Here is a 22,573-nt window from a genome sequence, read left to right as displayed (position 1 = left end):
TGATGCTAAAGTAGCTGTGTTTTGGGGGCACGCAGGGCTAGAAGTAGATTGGGATGGGAGGAGAGGAACAGCCCATTTGAGGGAAAAGCAGGGCAGTGGGTAGACTTTCTCGAGATGATTAATGCCGACCTACATGCCATCGTTATTCAGGAGATGAGCGTTCATTTTATACAGCGACTTGCGCTGCTGAACGTGCGGTCTGGTAATTTTCCAGGTACTCAACCATTTGACTTGAGGGGCTTTTAAACATGCTGAATGAGATGTGATGTCTTGTGAGCACTGGAGTGGAGGCAGCAGAGCGGATTCTTCCCACCGTGGTGAATTAAGTAGGACATGCTGTCCTCCCAAGCGGAGTCTCTGACTCTCCCATGTCTCTGCAGGGTCACAGTTTGTTTGTTAACAACGTGTAGAGAAAAGGTAGGGCCAGTTGGTTGCTTCTCAATGGTCTGGATTTTCCTCTGAAATCACAATGTGGATTTCAGAGGAAAATTCAGGCTATCAAGGCCGGCTTATTCAGACCGATGAGGTTAGCTGATCGCAGGCCTGATCCTCACCCAGCAAAATCTCCGGGATTACTGAGCAAACTGCTACTATTTTCCCGATCAGCTGGGTTTTCCTCATTTTCTCTCCACCAGGATGGAAGGACAGGAGCAGCCCCAACCATCAAGGCACATTGTCACCAGTCCGGCAGACAGCGAGCGCCACGTGTTGAGAGGACAAGTTCTCACAAGTCCCCATTTTTAGGCCGGGTTCCTGTTTCACGTGGCAGCAGGCTGGCCTCAGCCCCCCGCCCGCCCCAACCGAGCGGGACACGGCAGCTTGAAAGGGGCTGTCGAGTGAAGAACAGCTGAGAGCTACAACGATCCTGGCTGTGTATAAATAGAGACAGAGCTGTTATCCTGATGAAACGAGACCAGATGTTTCTCTGAAATCCCTCTTCCCCGCTAGTGAAAATTATAGTTTAGTTACAACAGGGCTAAGCAGGCAGCAAAATATTTTAGACCTACTAATGTTGGGAAGTCAAAGGAAACACCGGAGAAGGAAAATGCCTCGCTGGGGCAGGGGGTTCCAGGGCAGCCACCCTGCGATGCTGCAGGGATGGATCGAGCACGGTTGGGGTGGGTGCGAGCTGGAAGAGCCCCTCGCTGCCTTTGTTCTATTTTTCTGCTTCCTATCTCGGCATTAATGGCCCGAGTTTAAAGCCCATGCTGCGGCCGCTTTTGTGAGGTAGAAATTCAGTGTCAGCATATGTATCCTGGAGGCAGTTGGCAGGAGATGAAGGAGGGACGGCAGCAGCAGTTATAACTGGGCCTTGGCTCTTTAATATTTAACTTTCCCCAGTGCTGGGTTTTTTTAATCAGTTTGCGCATTATCTGCCATCCCTGTTCAAAGAAGGTTTTAGCACGGAGATTTCAGCGCTTAATCCCAGGGGCACGGAAAGCGGAAGAGTCTCTCTGAAGGTTTCAGGGCTCAATCTGGCCTCAATTACACCAGCCTAAATCAGCAAAGAGTGGCCACGGTGGACTTCAATGGGACCGCAGCAGGCTGGAGGTAACAAAATTAGGGGTCAGTCGTGTATGCGGCCAGGAGGTGCCTCTGGTCCCTGAGGTTCCATCCATAGGGAGTCACCAGGAGGATGTAAGCATTGCCGGGCTGGCTCAGAATAAACGTTCACCTTGGGCAATAACCAGTGCCTGGCCGTGGCCAGCTGCAGATGCTTAGGAAGGGATATCGGAAGAGGGAGAGGATAAAGTGATCCTTCCTCCAGCATACCCTCCCGGCTCCCAGTAATCAGCAGTTGAGAGACTTCCTGAGCCGGAGGTTGCATGAATTTGTGTAATCCTTTTTTTTTGAATTCATTTATACTTTTGGCCTCCATGACATCCTGTGGCAATAAGTTCCACAATGTAATTATGTGTTGTGTGAAAAAGTATTTCCTTTTGCTTGCTTTAGACCCGGCTCCTGAACGTTTCTCTCCGTGCTCCTTTGCTCCGGCGTTGTGAGGAACAGGGTCCCCACCAGACCTCTTGGACCTCTTCAGACTTCTCAGTCTTCGCTTGCTCCAAGGTTTTCTTCTTCCAGACTGGAGTCTCTTCATTTTTCTAGTCTTTCCTCCTCATACGGTATCTATACCATCACTTCACTGCCTTCACCACCCTCCTCCATGTCCTCTCATTTTATTATTGCCTTTTGTTGAGATAAGATCACTGAAGTGAGACTTACTCACTCCGGAAGATGCAAATTCATTCTCCTGGAAGAAGGTCAGCTCAAAAGCTTTATTTTCTCAAGTCAGACTGACATGGTTCCATTTGTTCTACAACACATGCAGTCTTCGGCTTAGTGGAAATACACTTGTCTTCAAACACTTTGATTTAACCTCTTCTGAGCAAACCTCCAGCCCTAATTTAACCACGTGGGTTAACGTGATAGCCACGAGCAGATCAACGAATGGGGCTGTTTTACACGAATGGAATTTCATGCATGGGCTTACATTACTGCTTATTTACACCTGCACAAATCTCCTGTGCCCTACTGGCGGAGAAGACCCCAGCCAGAACAGCTGAGCTGATGAGCAGCCTGAAACTCAGAAGTCTCTGATTTCCAGGACATCTTTATTTATAAAATCTGTCTATTTTTGCTACTGTCATGCCTGCAAAACCAGCCTTCCTATTTTAGTCATCTCTGCTCTTTATTATTGTTTATATTCACCAAACCCCACAAATAAAGGCAGAAGAATGGATTTTGTTCTCTGCTACCATGTGTATTTCAGAAACCTCACTATCCAGTCATTCCAGACCTTGCTGTTAGGATGGCTTGATCATACTTGCAGATACAACCGGTCCTCGCTTGATGGGAACCAGTTGCTGGTCTCTTGCGCCGCTCCTGAGTAATTGTCATCCCAGGATTGTGTGGCAGCTTTTTAAAACTCCACTCTTCCCCTTTTGGCAGTAGCTTAGCAGCCACATCCTTCCCTCGCAACATGCCAGCTCCGCTTCTCCTCAAAGCAGCTCCATCCCCCTTTCCCCCTGCAGCTGCTTGTGCAAGCTCCCTGCAGCTGCAGCAGGTGAAGATCCCAGACTTGGGTGAGGGATGGAGAAGTCTCTGGGAGGCTGCGGGGAGAGTAGGAGGGGAAAACTTTGAAGAGTTTATTGGATTGTGGCCACTAAATGATAAACTTGGAGAATACGTATGTTGTATTATCAGCACCAGTGGGAACGAGCAGCAGAAAGAGTGTAGGAGGGAAAAATTGGGTTTCCTACTGCTTTGCAGTATTATTATGGCAATTTATGCAGAAGTCTGCTCTGGAAGGAGTAGCCCACATACCCTTAGCTCGCAGTCCTTTGGAAACCATGATGCAGAGCATGTTTTGGGGTGTGAAGGAGTCAGGAGAGGTTACTGGGTGCCCCAGCTGTGCTGCTTCCATGCAGAACTGTGTAGAATCACCCCGTGCCGGTCACAGTGGTGGAGGGACAAATCCTTACCAGATTTCAGCCTGGTTTAACTCTTCTTGGTTATCGGGGTAATTTTAAAATCCTTATTTCCCAAAGAACTGAGGCGGACACCATCAAGCTCACAGAATCTCTGTTTTGCCCTGATCCTGTGTCCCACCTCCTGCAACCTAAGGAAGCACGGAACTTGCTGGTGTGTTTCCAACAAAACAAACAGAGGGATAAAGGCCCAAGAGCAAACTAAGTCCTTGCAAGAAGAATGAAAACTGGCATCAAGGTAACGCAGAGAGATCCCACAAGCCTCACCACTGAGGGTCCCCGCCCTCCGCTAGACACCAGGCAGTCCAGGCCAGGCTGAGGTATGGATCTGTAGGAAACTGGGCTACACCAGCTCCGCCAATCACAAAACAACTGAACATTTTGAAGAAGGAGGTTTCTTTGTTTTTGCACTCAGCTTGGAAATCACAGCAGGGTGCATAGTCCCACCATACAATGAAAAAACTGCAACACAAACTCATCCTGTTTCAGAAAACAGGGCTCCCAACTGGGTAGAGAATGACCCAGTTGTAGGGCAAGATTCAGGTCAAGCTCTCAGTCAAGCATGAGAGAGAAACCCACAGGAAATGAGGTTTCATCAATTAATCATAGGGCTGGCAGGACTTTTTTTTTCTCTGTTGAAATGGTTAATACATCTTCCATCACAGATGCGACTGTACCAGTGTGAGAGTACTCCAACCTGGTTGGATCAGGAGGGCTCTGTTCACTGCTACTTTGCAAGTCCTCAGCTCCCAAGAGGAACTTTTGGGAATTCCCAAGACAAACCTTCAGTTTTTGGCAGAGCTGCAGGGCTTAGAGTTAAGACTTTTCAGAGGAAAGTTACTGCTCTTCAACAGAGCTGCAGTAACTCGCTGTGTGGACCCTCTTTTTCTGTTGTAGCACAAAATAAAACAAGGTGACAGGGCACGGTTAGAAAGTGGAGGAGCCGTACCTAGTTTAAAGCAGCTTTATGGCAGCGTAACTGCTATAGCTCCACGCTAATGCAACAGCTATTGCAATAAAGACAAATTGTTAGCCCCTTTGTACTGATGCAGAAGTTGTGTACAGAGATGAGTCCCTTGGACACAGCCCCTGCTAAGGAAGATAATCACTGAATCTGCACACTGGGATGAATTTACCCAGATCGTGTTGATCACGGACAGGCACAAACTCAGACCAAGAGATTACAGGGAAGAACCCAGATTAAGCTGAGCCCTTTGACCACCCTCCCTGAAAATTCAAGTTACAATACTGCGATTTAAAAAGCGTTGTGGGATGCACACTATATTCACAGGTATTTTATTCTGGATTTTTAAAGAACGTGTACCTTAAAGCACTGGGAGCTTCACCAAAAAAAAAAACCAAAACCCAAACAACCAAAAAACCCAGAAAATTAAAAGCTGGTGTACTCGGGGAGATCAGTAAATGGACATTCAGAAAAAAGCAACCTGCAAGTCGCCTAAATGAAATGGATTTAATCCAGCCCGCCGTCCTTTCTCTCCGGCACATAGCCTTCCCGTGTCCCTGAAAGAGACGGACTGTGTAAGCGCATGAAAGATTTACCAGCCCGCACCAGGCATGCTCCGAGGTGCAAACGCTGACAGAAGGGCTGAAGCGGGGGAACCCCCCACCTCACGCTGCTTTCCGGGGTACAGCCGCCCCCCCCCAAGCCCTGCGAGGCGGCCGGCAGGTCGAAGGGCCGCAGCCCTGCGGCGCCCGCGGCTCGGCCCCCGCTGGCTCCCCCCGCCTGCGGGCACGGCCGGCTCGCTCCCGCCAGCCTTCTCCCGCCCCCCCGGGCCCGCCGGGCAGGGGAAGCCGGGCGGCGGCTGCTGCAGCGCCGGTGGGGCCGGGCCTGAGGGGACCCCCCCGCCGAGGGCCGTTTTGAACCCCCTCGGGGCGCGCCGCGGGAAGACCGGCCGTAGCGAAGCGGTTCTGGGCAGGAGGCGGGCGCCGCAGGGCTGCAGCCGAGCCGCCGCTGCCCGCCATCCTCCGCCGCCCCCTCTCCCTCAGGGCAGGGGCGGTGGGGGTGTGTGTCCCGGCTCGCTGCCTCGGCGGGCGATTACTCTGGCCTGGCCGAGCCCCGCCGTCCACCGCTGCCCCGTCCGCGCGGGCGCTCGGCCCGCCACTGCTCGCGCCTGCTCGCCCGGGATGCCGCCGGCGCTGAGGGCGCGGTGGAGCCGCCGCCGCCGCCGGGCGCTGGAGCGGGTGGGCAGCGGCCGCCGCCTCCTCCCGCGCTGACGCAGGGGGCGGGGGGCCGGGAGGCGGGGAAGGGCGGGGAGGGGCGGGAGGGATGGAGGCGCGCCGCGGCGCGCACTGAGGTGAAGCGAGGCGTGGCGCGGCCGGGGCGCAGCGCGGGCGGCAGCGGCGCCGGGTGCCCCCCCTCAGCATGGAGGCGCCCCCCGCAGCGGCGGCCGAGCCGGCGGCCTGGGCGGCCGAGGCGTTCGCCGAGCCGGAGCTGGGCTCGGAGGAGCTGGAGGCGGCGGGCGGCGCGCTGGACCGCGTCCTGCTGGAGTCGGTCTGCCAGCAGCAGGGCTGGGTCCGCGTCTACGGTAAGGGGGCGCCGGGGGGGGCGGGCCCGGGCCCCCGGGCAGGGCCGGGCCGGGCCGGGGGGGGGTGCGGCCCGCGGCCCGTTGCCGGCTGCGGTGGCAGGTTGGAAGTGGGGAGCGGCGGAAAACTTCCTGGCCCTAACTTCTTTCTCTTTTTTTTTTTTTTTTTTTTTCTTCCCCACTGCCGAAGCTCCCGGCTCCTTCCCCGCCCCTCTCGCGGTGCCGGATCCCGGGGCTCCGCCGCAGCCCGCGCCGTGCCCGCGGCGGACCCGTTCCCGCCGGTGCCCCGGCCAGGCAGCCCGCCCCGCTGAGCCGCCGCCGGAGCCGGCACCCGCGGGGGGCGGCGGGAGCAGCCGGGCATCCGCACCCGAACCTTTTGTGTCGCCGGGAGTCAAGTACAGGATGCGGGTGCACGCCGGGCTGAGCGCTCGCCGCCTGCCAGCGCCGGCTCTGATTAGTATTAATGAGGGACTGAAGGCCTGGGAGGCACTGATACGGTGGGTCCCGTCGCCCCAGACTTGCTGGTGGGAGTTAAATTGGCACCTTTATTATTTATGAAAAAGACTGTCTTCGGCAGTCTGGCCGGCGTACAGGACCAAGTGCTGTTTCCCCTTCTTTCCCAAACTCTCCCTGGTATGTAACCTTTTAAAACTAGCTTGATTTATGTGACCGGGCCTCTGGTTTGTTGAGGCTCCCAGCTGAAATGCAGTCAGGCTTAATCTCTCCATCAGCACCTAAATAGTGGAAATTCTGTTTTATCTTTTCCTTGTCTTTCCCTCTTGTTTGTCTTGGTAATCTAACGATAATTACTCCCACGTTTCAGAGTGAAGATCGCTGCAGACAGTGTCTTGTTTTCCCTCCTGTAACAAATTTGACGGTCCATCCTTGAAAAGGCAGCAGTTGTGTTTGCAGGGGCAGTTACTCATGTTACCATTGCCTAATACGATGGAGAGAGAACCTGTAAAAACACTTTCTTTTATCGGTACTTTTTTACATCAGATCCTGTCGTGCTGCTGGTTGTCCCTGTCGTCTTCCTCCCCTGCCCTGAACCCCAGGGAGGTTCTCCAGGTTTTCCCTGGCCTGTACAACTAGAAGCAAATGCTCTCAGTTACCCCTATCATTGATCTGTTACTGGTTGCATTGTTCCTGAAACACAGATGATATAAATAAGTTATCTACACCAACTCTGCCGGGTTTCTCGGCTGATGGCAGTTAATTATTGTGAGTACCACCAGCATTAGCCTTTGCATGTATCAGATGAGGAAGATCAAGCTGCAGGTTTTCTGGAGAGCACAGTCTGTGCAAAGACCTTTGTGTTTATTTTGGAAGCTTGAAAAGCTGGTGCAGTGGGACGAGGTTGTCTGTCTGCTTTCTGTCTGGTGCATCAGTGAGCAAAGTTATACTTAGCGCAATTAATTGTAATAGAAGTTTGGGATTTTTAGTAGTTTCCACCATGTCTACCTTGCTGCTTCTTTGTGGCTTGCTTTTGTTAATCTCGGCCTAATGCTGAGACTCTAAAATGCAGCTTTCTAAAAAAAAAAAAAAAAATTCTCTCTGTTGTCAGGGGAAGCTCCTAAGAGAGCAGATTGCCTTCAAATTGTTTGTTTGTTTAGAATACTTACCAAAGGTAAAATGAGACTGTACTTAAGAAGAGGACGTCTGGCACCAGCCTATCTGATTGTTACCCAAGGTTATATCTTGTATGAGTGGAAGCAGGAATGCGGTTTCAAAATTAGCCACAGCAAAAAACATTGCTTGTTGATAAAGTCACATGTTGTGCTGTGTTTGTAGCCTGATGCTAACATGTAGATAAATGGAAAAAAATTCCCTGTGACAGGGCAGCTAGCTCACAGGCTATAAAAATCAGCATAGACTTTAAGCATGTAAAAATACATCTCGTAGCCCAAGGACAATAACTAATTATTCCTAGTCTGTGTTTAAAAACAACTCATTATCTCTCTCCCTCATAAAGAATCTGATATGTTAGTGTCTTTTCTTCTTCCCTATGAAATAGCAATCGGATTAGCTAGTATTTGTTTATTTCCTCCTGCTTATTAGCCTTTTTTTCTTGCATGAACACATCTGGAGAAGTTTGTGGACAATGAATCAAGCTGAAACTGTGCCATGTTTGTGCACAACTAAATATGGGTTACAAACCGATGAGTGACAAGTGTTATTTATAGGATTAAAAGTAAAGCCTTGCACAGTTGTTTGAGGAACCACAGCAGCACAGGGAAAGAAAACGGGAGCAGAAAGCTTAGCCTTATTGTCTGTATTGTCTGATAAACAATGAGAACACTAACACTAATTATTTCACCATGAATGGCTGGGGGAGGGAAGGAATATCTAGCATATGAAAAGTGGCAAAGCATTTTTCTAGCGTGGCAAGAAATGCAGCTTTTGATGTCATGTCGTTTCTTTTCCATGTGCCTTGCTGCGTTGCAGAGTTGTTCTAAATGAAAGGTGACTGTCTGAAAAGTGGCTCAGGGAGTGGAATCGCTCATTTTAAAGAAAGGAGTTCAGCAGTCGCTTAAAGACGGCTGTTTTTCTGTGCATCTCTCTTACACGGTGGTGCGCCATCCACTCTGTCTTTATCTAAGGAGTTAATTATTGGCATGAGGGGTGCTGGTCCGGTTGCGGAGCCAGTAAAACTTTGTAAGCACAGAGAAAAGAATTTAGTAGTAAAGTACCATCATTACTGGTCTCTGTGGCTTGCCAGCAGTATGACAGTGATGTGAATACAGTAGGACTTTACAATGTCTGGGATGTGATTTCAGTGTGACACTGAGGTCTTGTCTGACTTCACTACGAGATCTAAATCATAGTCTGGCTATTTTTGCATTTCCTGCGTTAGCTGCAGTAGTTGAAGTCTAGCTTTTTCATTCTGCGTTTTGGAGGTTCAGCAGCTTCTAGTTAAGGGAATTAGCAAGGACATTATCAAACCGTGGAAATACAGTTTCCTTACTGAAGGACAGAGTTTGTAACATAAGCAGTTTCCTCTAACCTGATGTTTGAATAGTGAAGGGGAACAGTAAATTTGCTTGTCAGAGTGATAGGTTTAATTGCTTCTGAAACATGAATCATGTGACTGTTGTTAGATGATGTTTCCAAGAACTAGTTTTGACACACATCTAATGTTTCTGTAAAATACCGTATCAACATGTGTTCTGGATGATGGCTTTCTTTCAGATTGATGGCGTGTGTGTAATGGGTAGGAGGGAAGAGGTGGCTTGCCTGGATTAATACTGTGATTTTTTTTTTTTTTCTGTGTACAAGGGATAACTGACTGTTGAAAGCATCCACCAGTGTTTCAAGGTCTTTTTCTCTGCTCTTTGAAACAGACTTTGGGAGGAGGAGGAGGCAGGGGAATAACTGCATTTACAGCATTCTCAGTGCTATCTGTGAAAACAGAGCAATTATATTGCTTGGTGTGGTTGACTGAACATTCATGGATTTTGTAGCAATGAATTATAAAGCCAGAATCGCAGCATTGTTGTGAAGTGTTGCATGTGATGGGGACAGAATTGGATTTTGCCTGACTTAGAGTCTGTGTCTAAACAGGTTGTAAACTTCTGTAACAGAAGTTGTCAATTTAGTCTCTAATGTGCATGCTCTAAGCTCAGGGCAAACGCTTGTGGTAAAATTTCAGAATGGGAATTGCTCAAATATGTAGAAAATAGCATGGGGAAGAGTGTTCTTGAATGTTCATCCTGCAAATAGACGTTGTTGCTCTGGGCCTTATCTGGACTAGGAAATGTCTTTCTCTTTTAGCAGTGGTGCTAAAAGATGATAGCAGTTGTATGAACGTGAGCGCAGGTCGGACATGGACATTTTCATCACCTTGTTCTCTAATCCTCTGAGCAGTTTGGAGACATTCCTCGCTGCCAGAATGAGCCTCCTCATCCCTTCTTTCCTGGCAGAAAGAGAAGGCTCTTCAAACACAGGCTTGAAGGGCTCCATGTTTTTTCATGGGTATTGATCTACAGGCAGAGCTTTGCTGGCTCTGACTGCAGAAAAAGCCCTAGACCCAGTGCAACCAGACAGAAACGTCTCTTGGCTGCCTCAGACCTGAGTTCCAGGCTTTTAAGTATTGGCCCTCAGAAAATATTAGACTCATGCTCAAGACTGAAGCCACAGCAACGCACAGTGTCATGTGGAGATTAAAAAATAGCTGTGGCTCGAGCACTGAAGAGAAGCATCTCCTAATCATGTGAAATTCAGTTCGAAAGCCCAATTTCTGTCAGTTATCCATTCCAGCAATCTATCGTCTGCTTTGCTCAGCTCTTGCATCAATGACTCCAACTCTGTTCTCAGAGTTTTCTGGTTCTGTACAGCTTGCCTCTCTGCGGCTCTGTAGGTAGCTTGATCCCTACCTTTTTTTTTTTTTTTTTTTTTTGCTGCTCTTCCACTGCTTGCAGTTGTACCTAAAAATGCAAAGATTATCCATTTCCAAACCATCTCACTTGGGATGAGCAGCAACAGGCTTTGATAATGAATAGCATGTCATTGTCAGCACATCACCTCCTCCCAGCGCTGCTCGTGCTGGTGGCCAGCTTTTTCCGAGGTGCTCATGGGAGGATGGTGAGTGAGAGCCTTGACCCTCCCCAGGGTCCACCCGAGCCGGTGGAGATCCCACCAGGTGGCGGCATCTTCATTGCGGTGGTGCAGGAGCTGCTGCGGGTGCCCGAGGCTGCCTGAAGCAGGCTGGGGGATAGCGTCCTCCACTTCAGAACCTTATCACTCATCTCCAGAAGCTCAATTAAAAAGTAATCTGGAGGCTGTATAACAAGGGGTAGGTAAGAAGGGTGTATTTAATGTAAAAACCAAAAAAACACTCATAACAAATTGAAGCGGCAAGGCAATCTGATATAATTGAGGGGTGGCTGTTACAGCTGTAGAAGGTTTTCTTCTTGAGATGCGTGCAGGTAGCGGAGCTGGGCTACTGTCTGCCGCTGCATTTATGAGTGTGTGCTCATAATTCCTTGCAGGAGGTCGTTTGCTGTTCTGAAGACCTTAGTGGGAGATAAGCTGAAGGTGCAGATGAGACCCTTGGAAAGCTGGAAGGAAGCTGAAGAGCTGCACAGCGTGTCTGGCAGGCGGCCTTGTACTGGGAAGCGTTCATGAGCATTTCTTTCCCTTCAGATCAATAGGCTTGTTTTTAACTCTCCTAGAAAGCTGGTGCAGAAGCAGGCTTAGAGGATAAACCTTGTTGGGCCAGGAAATGTCATTTCCCATGTGTTTGGACAGTGCTGCTACAGTGATACACCTTCAGGTACCGCTGCAGTGCAAATGCTAAATAACAGAAGCATAAAGCTTTTTTTCATTTTGTTGAGATGATAAACAACAATGATTTCTGGTTGGTGCCCCATTGTAAAAGGTAGAGTTTAATCAAAAACAAGTTTTAATTGACTGCATTTGCTACAGATTAAACAACAGGTAGGTGTGGACAGAGATACTGCTTTTCCTTGCCAGCCAGCAGCAGGGAATGTCAAAAGATGCGACTGAAGTGCTCTTACAGGTGATCTGCTCATACCTGCTGTATGACAGCTGCTCGCCTAGCTGGTTTTGACTGCAGGGAACTCTTGCAAGTGCATAGGGGGTGAATTAGGCATCCTCTGCTACCACAGCTATGGCGTGTCTGCTTACTTTCTTGTGTATTTGCAGTGGTGATTTGGAGTGCAGCTGGGGGCTGGATATGGCCTGTTTTCTTCTTTGTTGCTTTACTCCCAAACTTTATTGCAGAATTAGCCCTTTGACGTTCAGTCTGTTTGCCCATCCTTTTTTAAGGAACATGGATGTTAATTTATGCACGAATGGATTTTTTACAATTTTTTTTTTTAGGAGTTTTTAGCTGGGCTCTTTCAGCTGCCTGTGTTGTTGCAAATGTTGCCTGGGTTACTAATTTATTAAGTCACTTATATTGTTGATGACTTCAAATATTTTAGAGTGTGTTGGGGAAAATGAGGATGGCATTATTTTAAAACAGTAGTTTCCTGACTCCTGTATTTCAGTCACACTATTTATCTCTGGCTGAACATTTTCATGTGGTGCTGTTTCCTATTTTTAAACAATAGAGGAAAAAAAGGGAAGATAAGAGGAGCATAACTGTGACCCATTGACTTATTATGAGATCATGGGTTCCTTTCAACCGATATTTATAGTTTTTTTAAAAAATAGCTGAGATTTCAGCATTTTCTGGCATGTACGCCTTTTTAGCCCCAAGGTCACAGAGTTAAGCTCTCATCTGAATTCTTTCAAAATCCTCTGTAAAAGCACGTAGTAGTCATGGAAATAAGATTTGTATCTGCAAGGAAAGTAACCAAGTGAAAAAAAAAATACTGTGTTTTGGTTTGTAAACTTCTCACAAAGTCCTCTTGTGTGTTTTGACACCCCCCCTATCTCAGAAGGCCTTTATAAAAGTGATCAGGAGGGAATGACATTTGTTAATTCTCTTTAATGGTGTTTCAAAAGGTCACGAAACTGTAGAAAGGCTCTTCTCCAAGTTTCAGGATTATTTTAATTATAAAGCAAGTTGGAGTAGTGCAAGTAATGAGCTCTTGGAGGTGAAGGGGGTCTTTGCACTTAAGTAAATGTAAAACCAAGTCCTGGATTTAGATCCCTTATTATCTAAAGAGACTACTTTTTTTTTTTTTTTTACAGCTGGGAATACCCTATTAAAAATTAGCTCTTACACTGCAAGAACTGGCAGGCACTTAGTTAAACACATTAATTCTGCAAACTGTGGGAAAACGACACCCATTTCAGCAGATGTGCAATGCGTCTGGTGTAGATTTGCATAAGAATGCATATGCTTCTCTGTTAGTTTCTGGCTTGATTAAAACTTGCAGGCACCTTTTCCCTTCCTGTGGTGCTGTGTCTGCATTCTTGGACATTAGCGGTTTAATTGAAAAAGCCCCATTTTCTTCTGTGTTAAGATAATTAGTTTTATTTACGCAGTACTGCACGGTAGATGCGCTTGGCGTTTTACAGACAGAGGCTGCTTTGCTTGCCTTCTGGAATTTGTAGCCTGGACCATAGAAGAAAGGAACCGGCAGAGATGAAAAATGGCAAGTGTGTTTGGAAGTGGATGGAGGATTATGTGGCAGAGTATCAGGAGGTGGGAGGGGATTGTGTCTATTGAGTCCTTGCTTCCAAGGAGGTCTGGGAATGGAATCAGTACTGTGGTTGAGAGAATGAGAAGTGTTTGGGAACCTGTGACTAAAAATGATCACCCATCTCTTGGACTTAATCCTTCCCAATGTTGGGATTTCATGTAACAGTCCAAAAGATTGAGCAGAACCTCTGCACCTCGGTCCCGTTCCCAATCTGGATGGTACAAAAAAAGCATAGAAAATTCTTTCAGGTAGACAATAGATACTGTAGCATTACCTGAGAGAGCTTTCCATGCTCTGAGTAGCAGGGAATTTTAGCAAGGTGCGGGGAGGCAGGGTATTGTAAAAGATGAGAACTTGGATTTTTGACTTGGAAGTTTCTGATAAGGAGAGAGAAACTAATTAGGAAGTGACATTTTGCATAGGTGTGACAGATACTGGATGCCCACCACCCCGATCCATGGCTTTGGGAGAAGAGGTTTTGTGTCAGGGCTGTTTTTAGGGTTTGGGTTGGTGGGGTTTTTGGCATGAAGGAATGAAAGACAATTTAGCAGTATTCTAGACAAAGCTTAATGCTCCAGGAATGCTGGTCTGGAGCTGTGCTGCCCTGTCTCTCCTGCTGGCAATGGTTTTTTGTAGGCCTGGTAGCCAGCGGAGCACTTTTGGGTTGGCCAGCACCAGAGGGAGTGTTACCTTGCCAGATGAGAAGTGGTTGTATTGCCTGCATGCAGCACCTTTAGCTTTGTCATTTTATCAGGGACAAAGTATTTATTGGTGTGGAGGTGAGAAGGAACGGGAGGAAATACTCTTGGTAGGGGTTGGTGGGACTGAGCTGTCGCTGGATGGCAGTGAGCCAGCTTGCACCCTTAACGGCTTCAAGCTCTCCTGCAAGAGGACTGATGCCCCCCAGCTCTAGAATAGCAGTGTTTTTGTTTAGGCTGAATAAGTTGGAAAGCCTAGAAATTTATGCCATATCCGTTTTTTGGGATATCCTTCACAGAAGAACTTGAAGTGACTACATGGAATATAACAGTGTAGCTGCATTTTTCCTCTTAGGAAACACATCTCCTTTTGCCAGTGAGGGTTTGGAGGAAATATAAATGGGACTGGTACTTCTAGAGGGATTTCTTTTCCATAGTTGGTACTTGTATGGCAGGTAGAGTTAAAAACCTGCTTGCTTTCTCCAGTTTCTCATTACTTGAGTCAGTGGATTGGCTTGAGATAAGCAGAGGTAATTCACACCCTCATTTAGCTGACTCTTTAGTACACTGATACCTGTTTCAACAAGATAGGCTACAGATGCTGTGCTAGTCAGCGCAGCCTATCCTATGAGGCTTTGAGGAAAATGTGTGGAAAATAGCAGTGGCTGGGAGGGCTGAATCCAGTTCTTGAATTCTTTAGGGAATGAAATGATCACTTTGCTTCAGTTTTGGGTACCATTTTGTCACAGCAAATGGTGACTGCTCTATTAGCAATTTCTTTGCTGCCCATTGGGGTAAAAGAAGGAAGGATCAGTTCCACTTTCACCATTCATTGCCTTGCCATGTCGGTGCATCCAAAGCATTAATGGTTTTATTTGAGAGGGCTGCTGTGAGCTGGGAAGGTGAAGAAATGAGGCACAAGTACGTCAGATAACTTGCCCAAGGACTTAGGAGAAACTTGGCAACAGAGGTCAGATCTCCCGAGACATCTACAGTGCTTTGCTTGCATACTTGAGTTGCACTGCTTCATGTTTGGGATACCTTTAAGCCTGCTACTGTACTTGGATCCTCTTGTGACTTTTAATAATCCTCTCAAATACCCTATTAGCTGCCAGATCTGTAGGTCAGTGGGGCAAGATGCTCTCAGAGAGGAAGTTTTCATTCAGGTGATTGTCTGCTCTACTCCCTGCCCACCCTGTCCCGTCCCGTCGTCCCCCCCCAAAAAAAAAAAAAAAAAAAAAAGACCACCAAAAAAACCCCAACCAAAAACCCCAATGGTGAAGTTCTGTTGACCTTCAAAATGTAATAAATTTATCTCATTACAGTGATAGCAGGCTGGACTGCTGGTATGTAGGAGTTTGGATAGCTGGCATTGATTACCTTAATTTGTGGACAGGGCAAGGTGTTTGATTGAATCATTATTTCCAAGTAGGTAACTTCACTGTTGACTGGGGGAGGAAAATATATTGTGGATCGAGACTGGAAAACCATAGAGCAAGGATTAAATCACCTGAAGCTCTAACATCCTTTCCATGGCATGTGAGACCCTGTGCCACTGTGTTGGCTTTGCCAACGGTTGACTGATCCATAGTAGTTTTCCATGTTAGTTCGGTATTTTATCTTGATATGCAAGAGTACAGTGCGGTACAGGCACTATGAAAGAAGAGGAGACAAAAAGCTTCCTGAAAAGATGTTTATTTACATTATGAGGTTATACCTCAGGCTGTACAGACAAGCTGCTGCCTTTGCTGTCTTTCCTAGCTTGCTTGGGTATACTGGAACACGTACATCACGTGCTAAAAGTACAATGTGCTCACGCTTGCTAAGAAATCATCAGACTTCCTCATCAAATAATACCAAGCATTTGCTATTTTGAGGTAGTTTTCTGTAACTATTTTCTATCTTTTTGTTAAGCATGGTAGGTAGTTGATAAGTCTCTTGGAAAATAAGAAATCAGGAAAAATGGAATGGTATCACCAAAACAGAAATAGAGAGCTATGGCAAAAGGCTGTGGTGTTTAAAGAAAATAGTAGTACTTAAAAAACCCAGCATCCTTTTGAATCGGTCTTGAGAAGATTTATCTTCTAGGTGGCATAAGCTTATGGACCCTCTTTCGCTCTTGCTGTCTGGCAGCACTTGTGTAGGATGCTGGTGAGATGTGGGGTGATTGATTACCCCGTTGAATGGATTTCATGGGCTTCTTCCTTAACTCCTTCCATTAGCTAAGGCCTTGCTCACTGAAGTTTTCAAATGGCCTAAACTCCTTGGAGGTAATGAGTTTTATATCCCATATAGTAAGGTAGCAAAAAAATTTTATGGTCTCGCCATAAATATTTATGTCAGTTTTCTTTCACATGCCCTTGGCTGGTGACTCCTGCTTAAAGAAGCCCCTGTGGTTGTTCACGTCAAGATCTGTAAGTAGTGTCGAAGCAGTGTGAACTGAGGCTGTTTCAAACCAAACTCTTCTCATTCTGATTCCAGTTGCTGCTAGTTTCTCAATTTATAACCATTAAGTCATTATAACCATTAAATCAAATTAAGGAAGAAAGCCTCTTTTTTTTTTTTTTTTTTTTTTTGTCAGCCTAGACAAGCTTTATAGACGGAAGTTAAGCATTTTCCGCTCTAATTTCTTTTCTTTTTTTTGGACTTGCTAATAGGGAAGTCAGGAATGTGAAGTAAACAGCCTCTGTTCGCTGAAATGATGAATGTGTAGGAGAAAGGAAGGATGATAAGAGGGAAATGAATATTTTTGATTCCAGCCCAGTGATGGAAAGGAGAAGTTTGCATGCTGTAAATATGAAAATACATCTGAAACTTTAATGGAAAAAAATTTTTTGAGAGGAATGCAGTAACAATAGTTTAATGCCTAAGTGGTATGAGCATGCATTAATCTTCCCTATACCGGCACAACTTCCTTTCTGCTGTTTCTTTGTCAGAACACATGACTTTTTCTGTGTTAAAAAATAGAAAAGGTTGAAAATAGAAAACTGTCTGAAAATGTAGTACAACTATCAAGGATAAATGTTTAGTGCAAGAGCAACATTCACCTGAAGCCTTGTGTCTCAAATTTATGTAGATCCTGACTTCATAGGGTGTTAGGCCAGTTATCTCAAATTGTATGTTTTCCTAATTTGGGTTTAATAGCTCTCCTGCCATCTTTAACTTAATGCTCTGAAGGAGGAGGCATCCAGTCATGCGTAATTTTTGCCTATACGAGCCAGAAAGCAACTGCGAATTATCCATAAGCAGCTAGAAAGAGGTTATCTCCTTAGTTCTATATTGTGACTTAAACATTTATTTTAAAATATATTTTAAGCCCTGTCTATACAATGAATTTGAAGTGCAGAAGTTGTTACTGTCAAGAGACAGTAACTGTTTTCATTGCAGTGGTCCATCTCTCTGCTTTGAATGAGTTTGAAGCCTGGACACAGAGAGTGCTCTAATGGGAGTTAAGGTAGCTTCCCGTGTGAGTAGGTCGGTGTTCCTATAAATAGCTGCCAAGAATTAAATTGACCTACTTCTTCCTTGCTGAAAAACTACTTGCTATGATTGCAGGTTACATTAGCTGGGATGTTTCACTAACATTTTTGGGAAAAAAGTTGAGAGTGGGCTGATGGACCCTAGTTTTCTGTGCGTTTGGGCTTACGACCTTGGACAGCCAGCTCTGCAGGATTAGCAGAGGTATCCGCTGGCCCGCTGTCCAGGCCACGAGATCTCTTGGCTGACATCCATCCACTTGTAGAACATAACCACCACATCTGTTTACAGATAAATCTGTACCTAGATGGCTCTAAGATAACTTTGGGATGGATCTTAAATTAAAACTGCGGTGAGGGGGGTTGTTGGGAGTGTGTGTTATATCCAATAACATAAATCTTTGCTGTCAAGGTTGCTATTGTTGTTGGTGGAGTTTAGAAGGGTTATCATGAGTTCAGTCTAAAAAGCATGCAATTATGTTTATAAAACTTCGAGCAGCTTTGCAGGAGAATTACAAAGGAAATGCTGTAGTGTGTCACTTATTGTGTACTTCTATTTCATCCATGGAATGGCTTACCAGTGGAAATGTTCTAGCCGTACTTTTGATGTCCATTTATAATAACCACTCGATTCTATAGCTGACACAATATCCCTCCCTGTTTTGTTTCCATACTTCATTGATGTGGCTTCTGGTGACCTACTTTCACCGCTTTAAGGTTGCTTTTTTCATTCCCTTCCAAAAGGAAGTGCCATCCATGAGAAATGTTGAAAGCTTACTAGCCAGTTTTGAATACTGGTAGGTGGAAACTTGGACCTGACTGAGTGGCCTTCCACTTAAACCAAGGGTAGATGACATGAGTGACTCTTAGGTACTTTCCTTACTAAGCCCTGTTGCTAGTCATTTTGAGACTCACCTGGAGGTGGATGTTTGTGGAGAATTAGGGAAGGAAATGGCTGTATTTCCTTGGAGCTCTCATTACTCATGACTGAATTGGTTAGCCCTGTGACTCCAAAGGCACTGCATTTGCGTCTTGTCCTTGTAAGGGGTCAGCAGTATGTCATGTGCTTATTACTTAAGCACTTGCACAGCTGGAGGAAGGAACATCCCAGTTCTTACTCCTTTTGCTCATTCAGGGGTATTCTTCCTTAGCATTGCTCCTTGTGGTTTTTTTCTGTAATTTCCACTGGTGGTGATTCAGCTCAAGGCTCAGCTGTATCTCTCTTCAATTAGTGGTGCTTTTGCTTTTTATATGGGGCATGAGGTATGTGCTTACTTATTTGTGGGGACACTTAAAGAACTGGTTAATATGATGCAGATGTGCAGTTTTAAGCAGATACATGGCATTTAGCTAAGTCTTGTGGAGGGATTGATACCTCAAGGTATTATGTATCATCGGAAAAAAAATAATTCACTTCTGTAATTTCACAAAGTGGTTGTAGGTTAGCATTTGTAATCATAATCTCATAAGACTTGCTGCTTTGCCCCCTGCTCCATTGCACTCGAGTGTCATGTTGGTATAAACACTGGTTATGCTAAAGAAAAAATACACACCAGTCTTTTTCCTGGAACCTTGATGGCTTTTTGGTTGCCAGCAAAGAGTAGCCAGATCTTTTGTGTGTGTGCTTCTGTTATAAAATGAGTATGCTGTTAATTGTAAGTGCACAGTTTTTGCCTGGAACAGCAAAGAAAACCACGAGGGAAATAGTTTGTGTGTGTGTGTAAATGTCAAAGGAATTTGAACAAAGGTGATGTCCAGATCCCATTAGGATCTGGGGATGAACTTGTCTTCACTGCACTGGTGCTCAGTGTGCAGTGCCCCGAACCCTCGTAAGAAAACCTTTAGTAGAAGATGAATGAAGACCTTAAACTAGCAAGAGATGTTCACTGGTGGTGCAGGTAAGAAGGCACGTGAGGAGAAAGATCTTCTTGTCACCCACTGTTGTAAGTAATACACGTTGTGCCTTTCCTTGTTGCCTTTGTCATGTTTAACTGGACATGGGCATGTGGGCTGGTAGGAACGTGAGGTAGAGGTATGCTTCTCAAGGGAGTGCTAGAGGAGTTGAAGGGGCTAAAAATTTAGCTAAAAGTAGCTGCGTTTGAGTCTCTTGCCTCAAAAGGCAAGCCTAGGGCATCGGACTGAGCGTTACCAGGGCTCTGAGGTGAAGGGAACTGCACGTGGTTGGTGAGAAAATGAAGAATTCAGCAAATGTTGTGAATGCAAGCTGCAGTCTGGTGGCAACCTGTGTTACCCAGTAGATTGCTGGGTAGACCAGCTATTTCTCCATGTTTCTTGCCAGCAGGATATTGGGTGAAAGGGGGGTGGTGCTATTTTTCTTGGAAGCAAGCTCGGTACAGAGGCCACACTAGTCCAGAGGCGTGAGATGTTAAAGTTTACAGTGGTTTGCCGTTTTTTTAGGATGTTCTTTTCCTCTGGTTGAAATATCCAGTAAGGCAGGTGAAAAGACTGAAAGCTACTGATTTCTATACTTTATTTTTTAAAATACTGTCTTTCATCAGCAGATAGGAGACAATGCAAATTATTCTCCAACATGTGCAGATGCATTTTGTTGCTTGGAAGCTGAGCAGGAGCTTTGATAAATTATCAGCATCTGATTCCAGAGCTCTGACAGTCTGCAGCCTCCTTAATATTCTGATGAGCCATCGTGGGTATTATTCCATTGCATTTTTTTCCCCCTTTTGTATTCGTGAAACCCATATTGCAATCTGAATGCTCCTGGTTTAGGATTGAAAGAGATGCTGGTGGGCTCTATGCTTTGCTCAATTTGCCTTTGACAGCAGAGCAGTGGAGAGTGGATAGCATGATTCTTCTCCTTGCCTGCCCCGCGCCTCCCCCCCCCCCAGTAGTACAAATGCAGCCTGAATGAGGAGCAACTTTGAAAATTGAAGAGTTATTTTCTGTTCTGTTCATAATTGTGTCTTTCTAATATTAAGAATATCAAGGCACATAAATTATTCATGCCAGGAAGAAATCCTCAATAACATTTTCTTAAGAAGAAATGATGGCACTTCGGGGGGACGGACGGGACATTTTGCCTCTAAAGACTTTGAGCAACTCTGCTCTGGATTCTCTGGCAAGTGTACTATTCCAGTGACAGCTTATCTTTGGAAATAACTGCAGTTTAATTTACATGTGTCTTTTAAAATGTAGCTTGCTTACCCAGATGGCAATTAGATTCAAGTTAATGGTAATGTAAAACAGCAGGATCTAGAGTAGCTCTCCAGCCTAAGGGCTGACCATTTTTACCATCCATCTGTTTTCCAAATGATTTATTTCATTTTCCCACTTGGTTTCGTTGCCTCACCCCTCAGTTTCATTCTTGCTGCTCACAGTACAGTGTGGGAAGAACAGCTGCACTTAGCAGCTCCAATAAATTACTTTATTAGAATTAGAATTGTGTCTGCGTTACACTAATACCAAATGTCTTGGTTCATCTTGTAGCCTCTAAAACAGATAGTCATCATTTCCACGCTGCCGGCTTACAGTGGGGAAAGACGGCTCCAACTCAGCCCCCTGGATAAATGGGGATACAGTGAATTGCATGCTGCCACTGGGTGATTTGTTTAGCTTTGTCAGCAGCCAGACATGTCTTATTCCCCACTTATTATATGTTGAGCACAATATGCAGGAGGAAGGACATGCTTTCAAACAGCTCGGGAATAAGGATGAGCTACCTTTCTGTCAAAATGATGTTAAAATGTCCTTATGCTGCGTTTCTATGTTGAGGATTTAATGTGGAAATTTAGAGGAACAATACAAATGTTACCTTAGGACATAGCAAAACCAATTCCAATTGTCCATCTCAAACGTGCAAGCTCTTTGGAATTCCTTGCTGAGAAAGAGAAAATAAAATGCAAAATCTTAACTTTTCAGGTTTTCCAGTGAAGAACAGTCTAGTGAGTAGGGAGTTACCTTTTTTTGTTGTGAAGCAGCTCACGTTTTGTATGGCAAGATGAAAAACTATTTCTTGCTGCTTCTCCTAATTTTTTTTATAGAAATTGGAGTATGTACCAGGTGCAGTAGATTGTGTACAACCCCAGGGAAGCCATACCTGCAGTGTCCTGGAGATGAAACAGAGCAAGCCTTGGACATCAAACTCAACTCCAGGATCTACCTTGCTACTCCAGAGTTGATATGGAAAGCCTGCAGGAGGAGGTGGTGCCTGGAGAGAGGCCTTGTCAACAGGCTTGCTTGCTCAGGAGGAGGATTCAATTTGAAACACTGCCTCTGGGCTTCACTTTGAGGCTTCTCATCTTTTCATATCTGCTGGTTAAATGTGAGCTGCTGTTTTCATTTGTCTGGTCTTTGGATCTGGTTGGTGGAAGCTCGCTGCAGAGCACTGGGGAATCGCCGCTGGAGAAGCACTGTGCCCAAGTGGTGTTACTTCTGAGGGTAGTAGGAAAAGCCATTTTCTCTTCAAGTTTTTCTGATTTCTTATGTATTTAATATATAGCTAATGATTTTTCAAAATGAGTCTGTGCCTGTGGTACACCTGCCATGGGGTCCTAAGCACAATTTCTTTGGTTTTAGAAGTGCAGCCCAAGTAGCATATTAACACTGTTGTAATTTAATTTGTGAAGGAAGGGCTAAAAAGGGAGGAATTTATGTTGGATGTCTTGTCAACCTTATTTAACATCAGCACTTAAAATATTTCACTAGAACATTTCCACCTTGGTCATTAGTAGGTGGATGTTTTTGTGGCTGGTAGACACAAGGTATGCACTTCCATTCACACATCTTTGCCATTGCTTTTTTTCTCTTACTTCAAATACCAGTTGTTTCTTTTGAGTAGTTTGTAGTGGCAGAGTGGATAGAAGAAGTGGGGTTTAATTAAATCTTTCCCAAGGTGTGCCTCTGCCTTAAAGAAGAGAGAAGGTGGTATTTATAAGCAAAATAACACATTTTCAAATGCAGTGTGTGGTTGTGGTTTTTTTGACTGTTCTGATTTTAACTGGCATTCTGTGGGTGAAGTGCTAGAATAAAACCTAGCACCTGCGTTCTGTACACTCACTTTAAAGGAAAAGCAGTAAGAAAATACCAAGAAAGATGGGGAAATGAGCAGCAGCCCTAAAAACCTAAACTCTTCCTAATCGCTCCTTTTTTTCTCTTGTGTTACTGCACTCTCAGGAGTTCACAGGCAGCCTGAAAGCAGAAACCAAAGTACTTCAATGGGGATTTGACAAATCCACCTGTCAGTGTCACCAGACAACTGATTTATCATCTTTGACAAGT

General features: G+C 45.6%; 1 protein-coding gene across 3 annotated transcripts in view; it reads left to right on the top strand.

Moving 5' to 3' along the window:
* Positions 1 to 5,817: 5,817 nt before the first annotated feature.
* RASAL2 (RAS protein activator like 2) overlaps positions 5,818 to 22,573 on the top strand; it is a 187,950-nt gene continuing 171,194 nt past the window's right edge. The window contains exon 1 of one of the 3 annotated variants that reach the window (XM_037404207.1): positions 5,818 to 6,034. In XM_037404207.1, coding sequence (XP_037260104.1) covers positions 5,872 to 6,034 — 163 coding nt within the window. In that variant the 5' untranslated portion in view covers positions 5,818 to 5,871. The remainder of the gene's footprint in view (positions 6,035 to 22,573) is intronic. The other 2 variants (XM_037404209.1, XM_037404210.1) reach the window with 2 other exon arrangements.

This window comes from Falco rusticolus, chromosome 11, assembly GCF_015220075.1.
Source record: "Falco rusticolus isolate bFalRus1 chromosome 11, bFalRus1.pri, whole genome shotgun sequence".
Lineage (NCBI taxonomy): Eukaryota > Metazoa > Chordata > Aves > Falconiformes > Falconidae > Falco > Falco rusticolus.
Note: the sequence above shows the minus strand (reverse complement) of the source record. Positions and strands in the feature narration are given on the sequence as shown.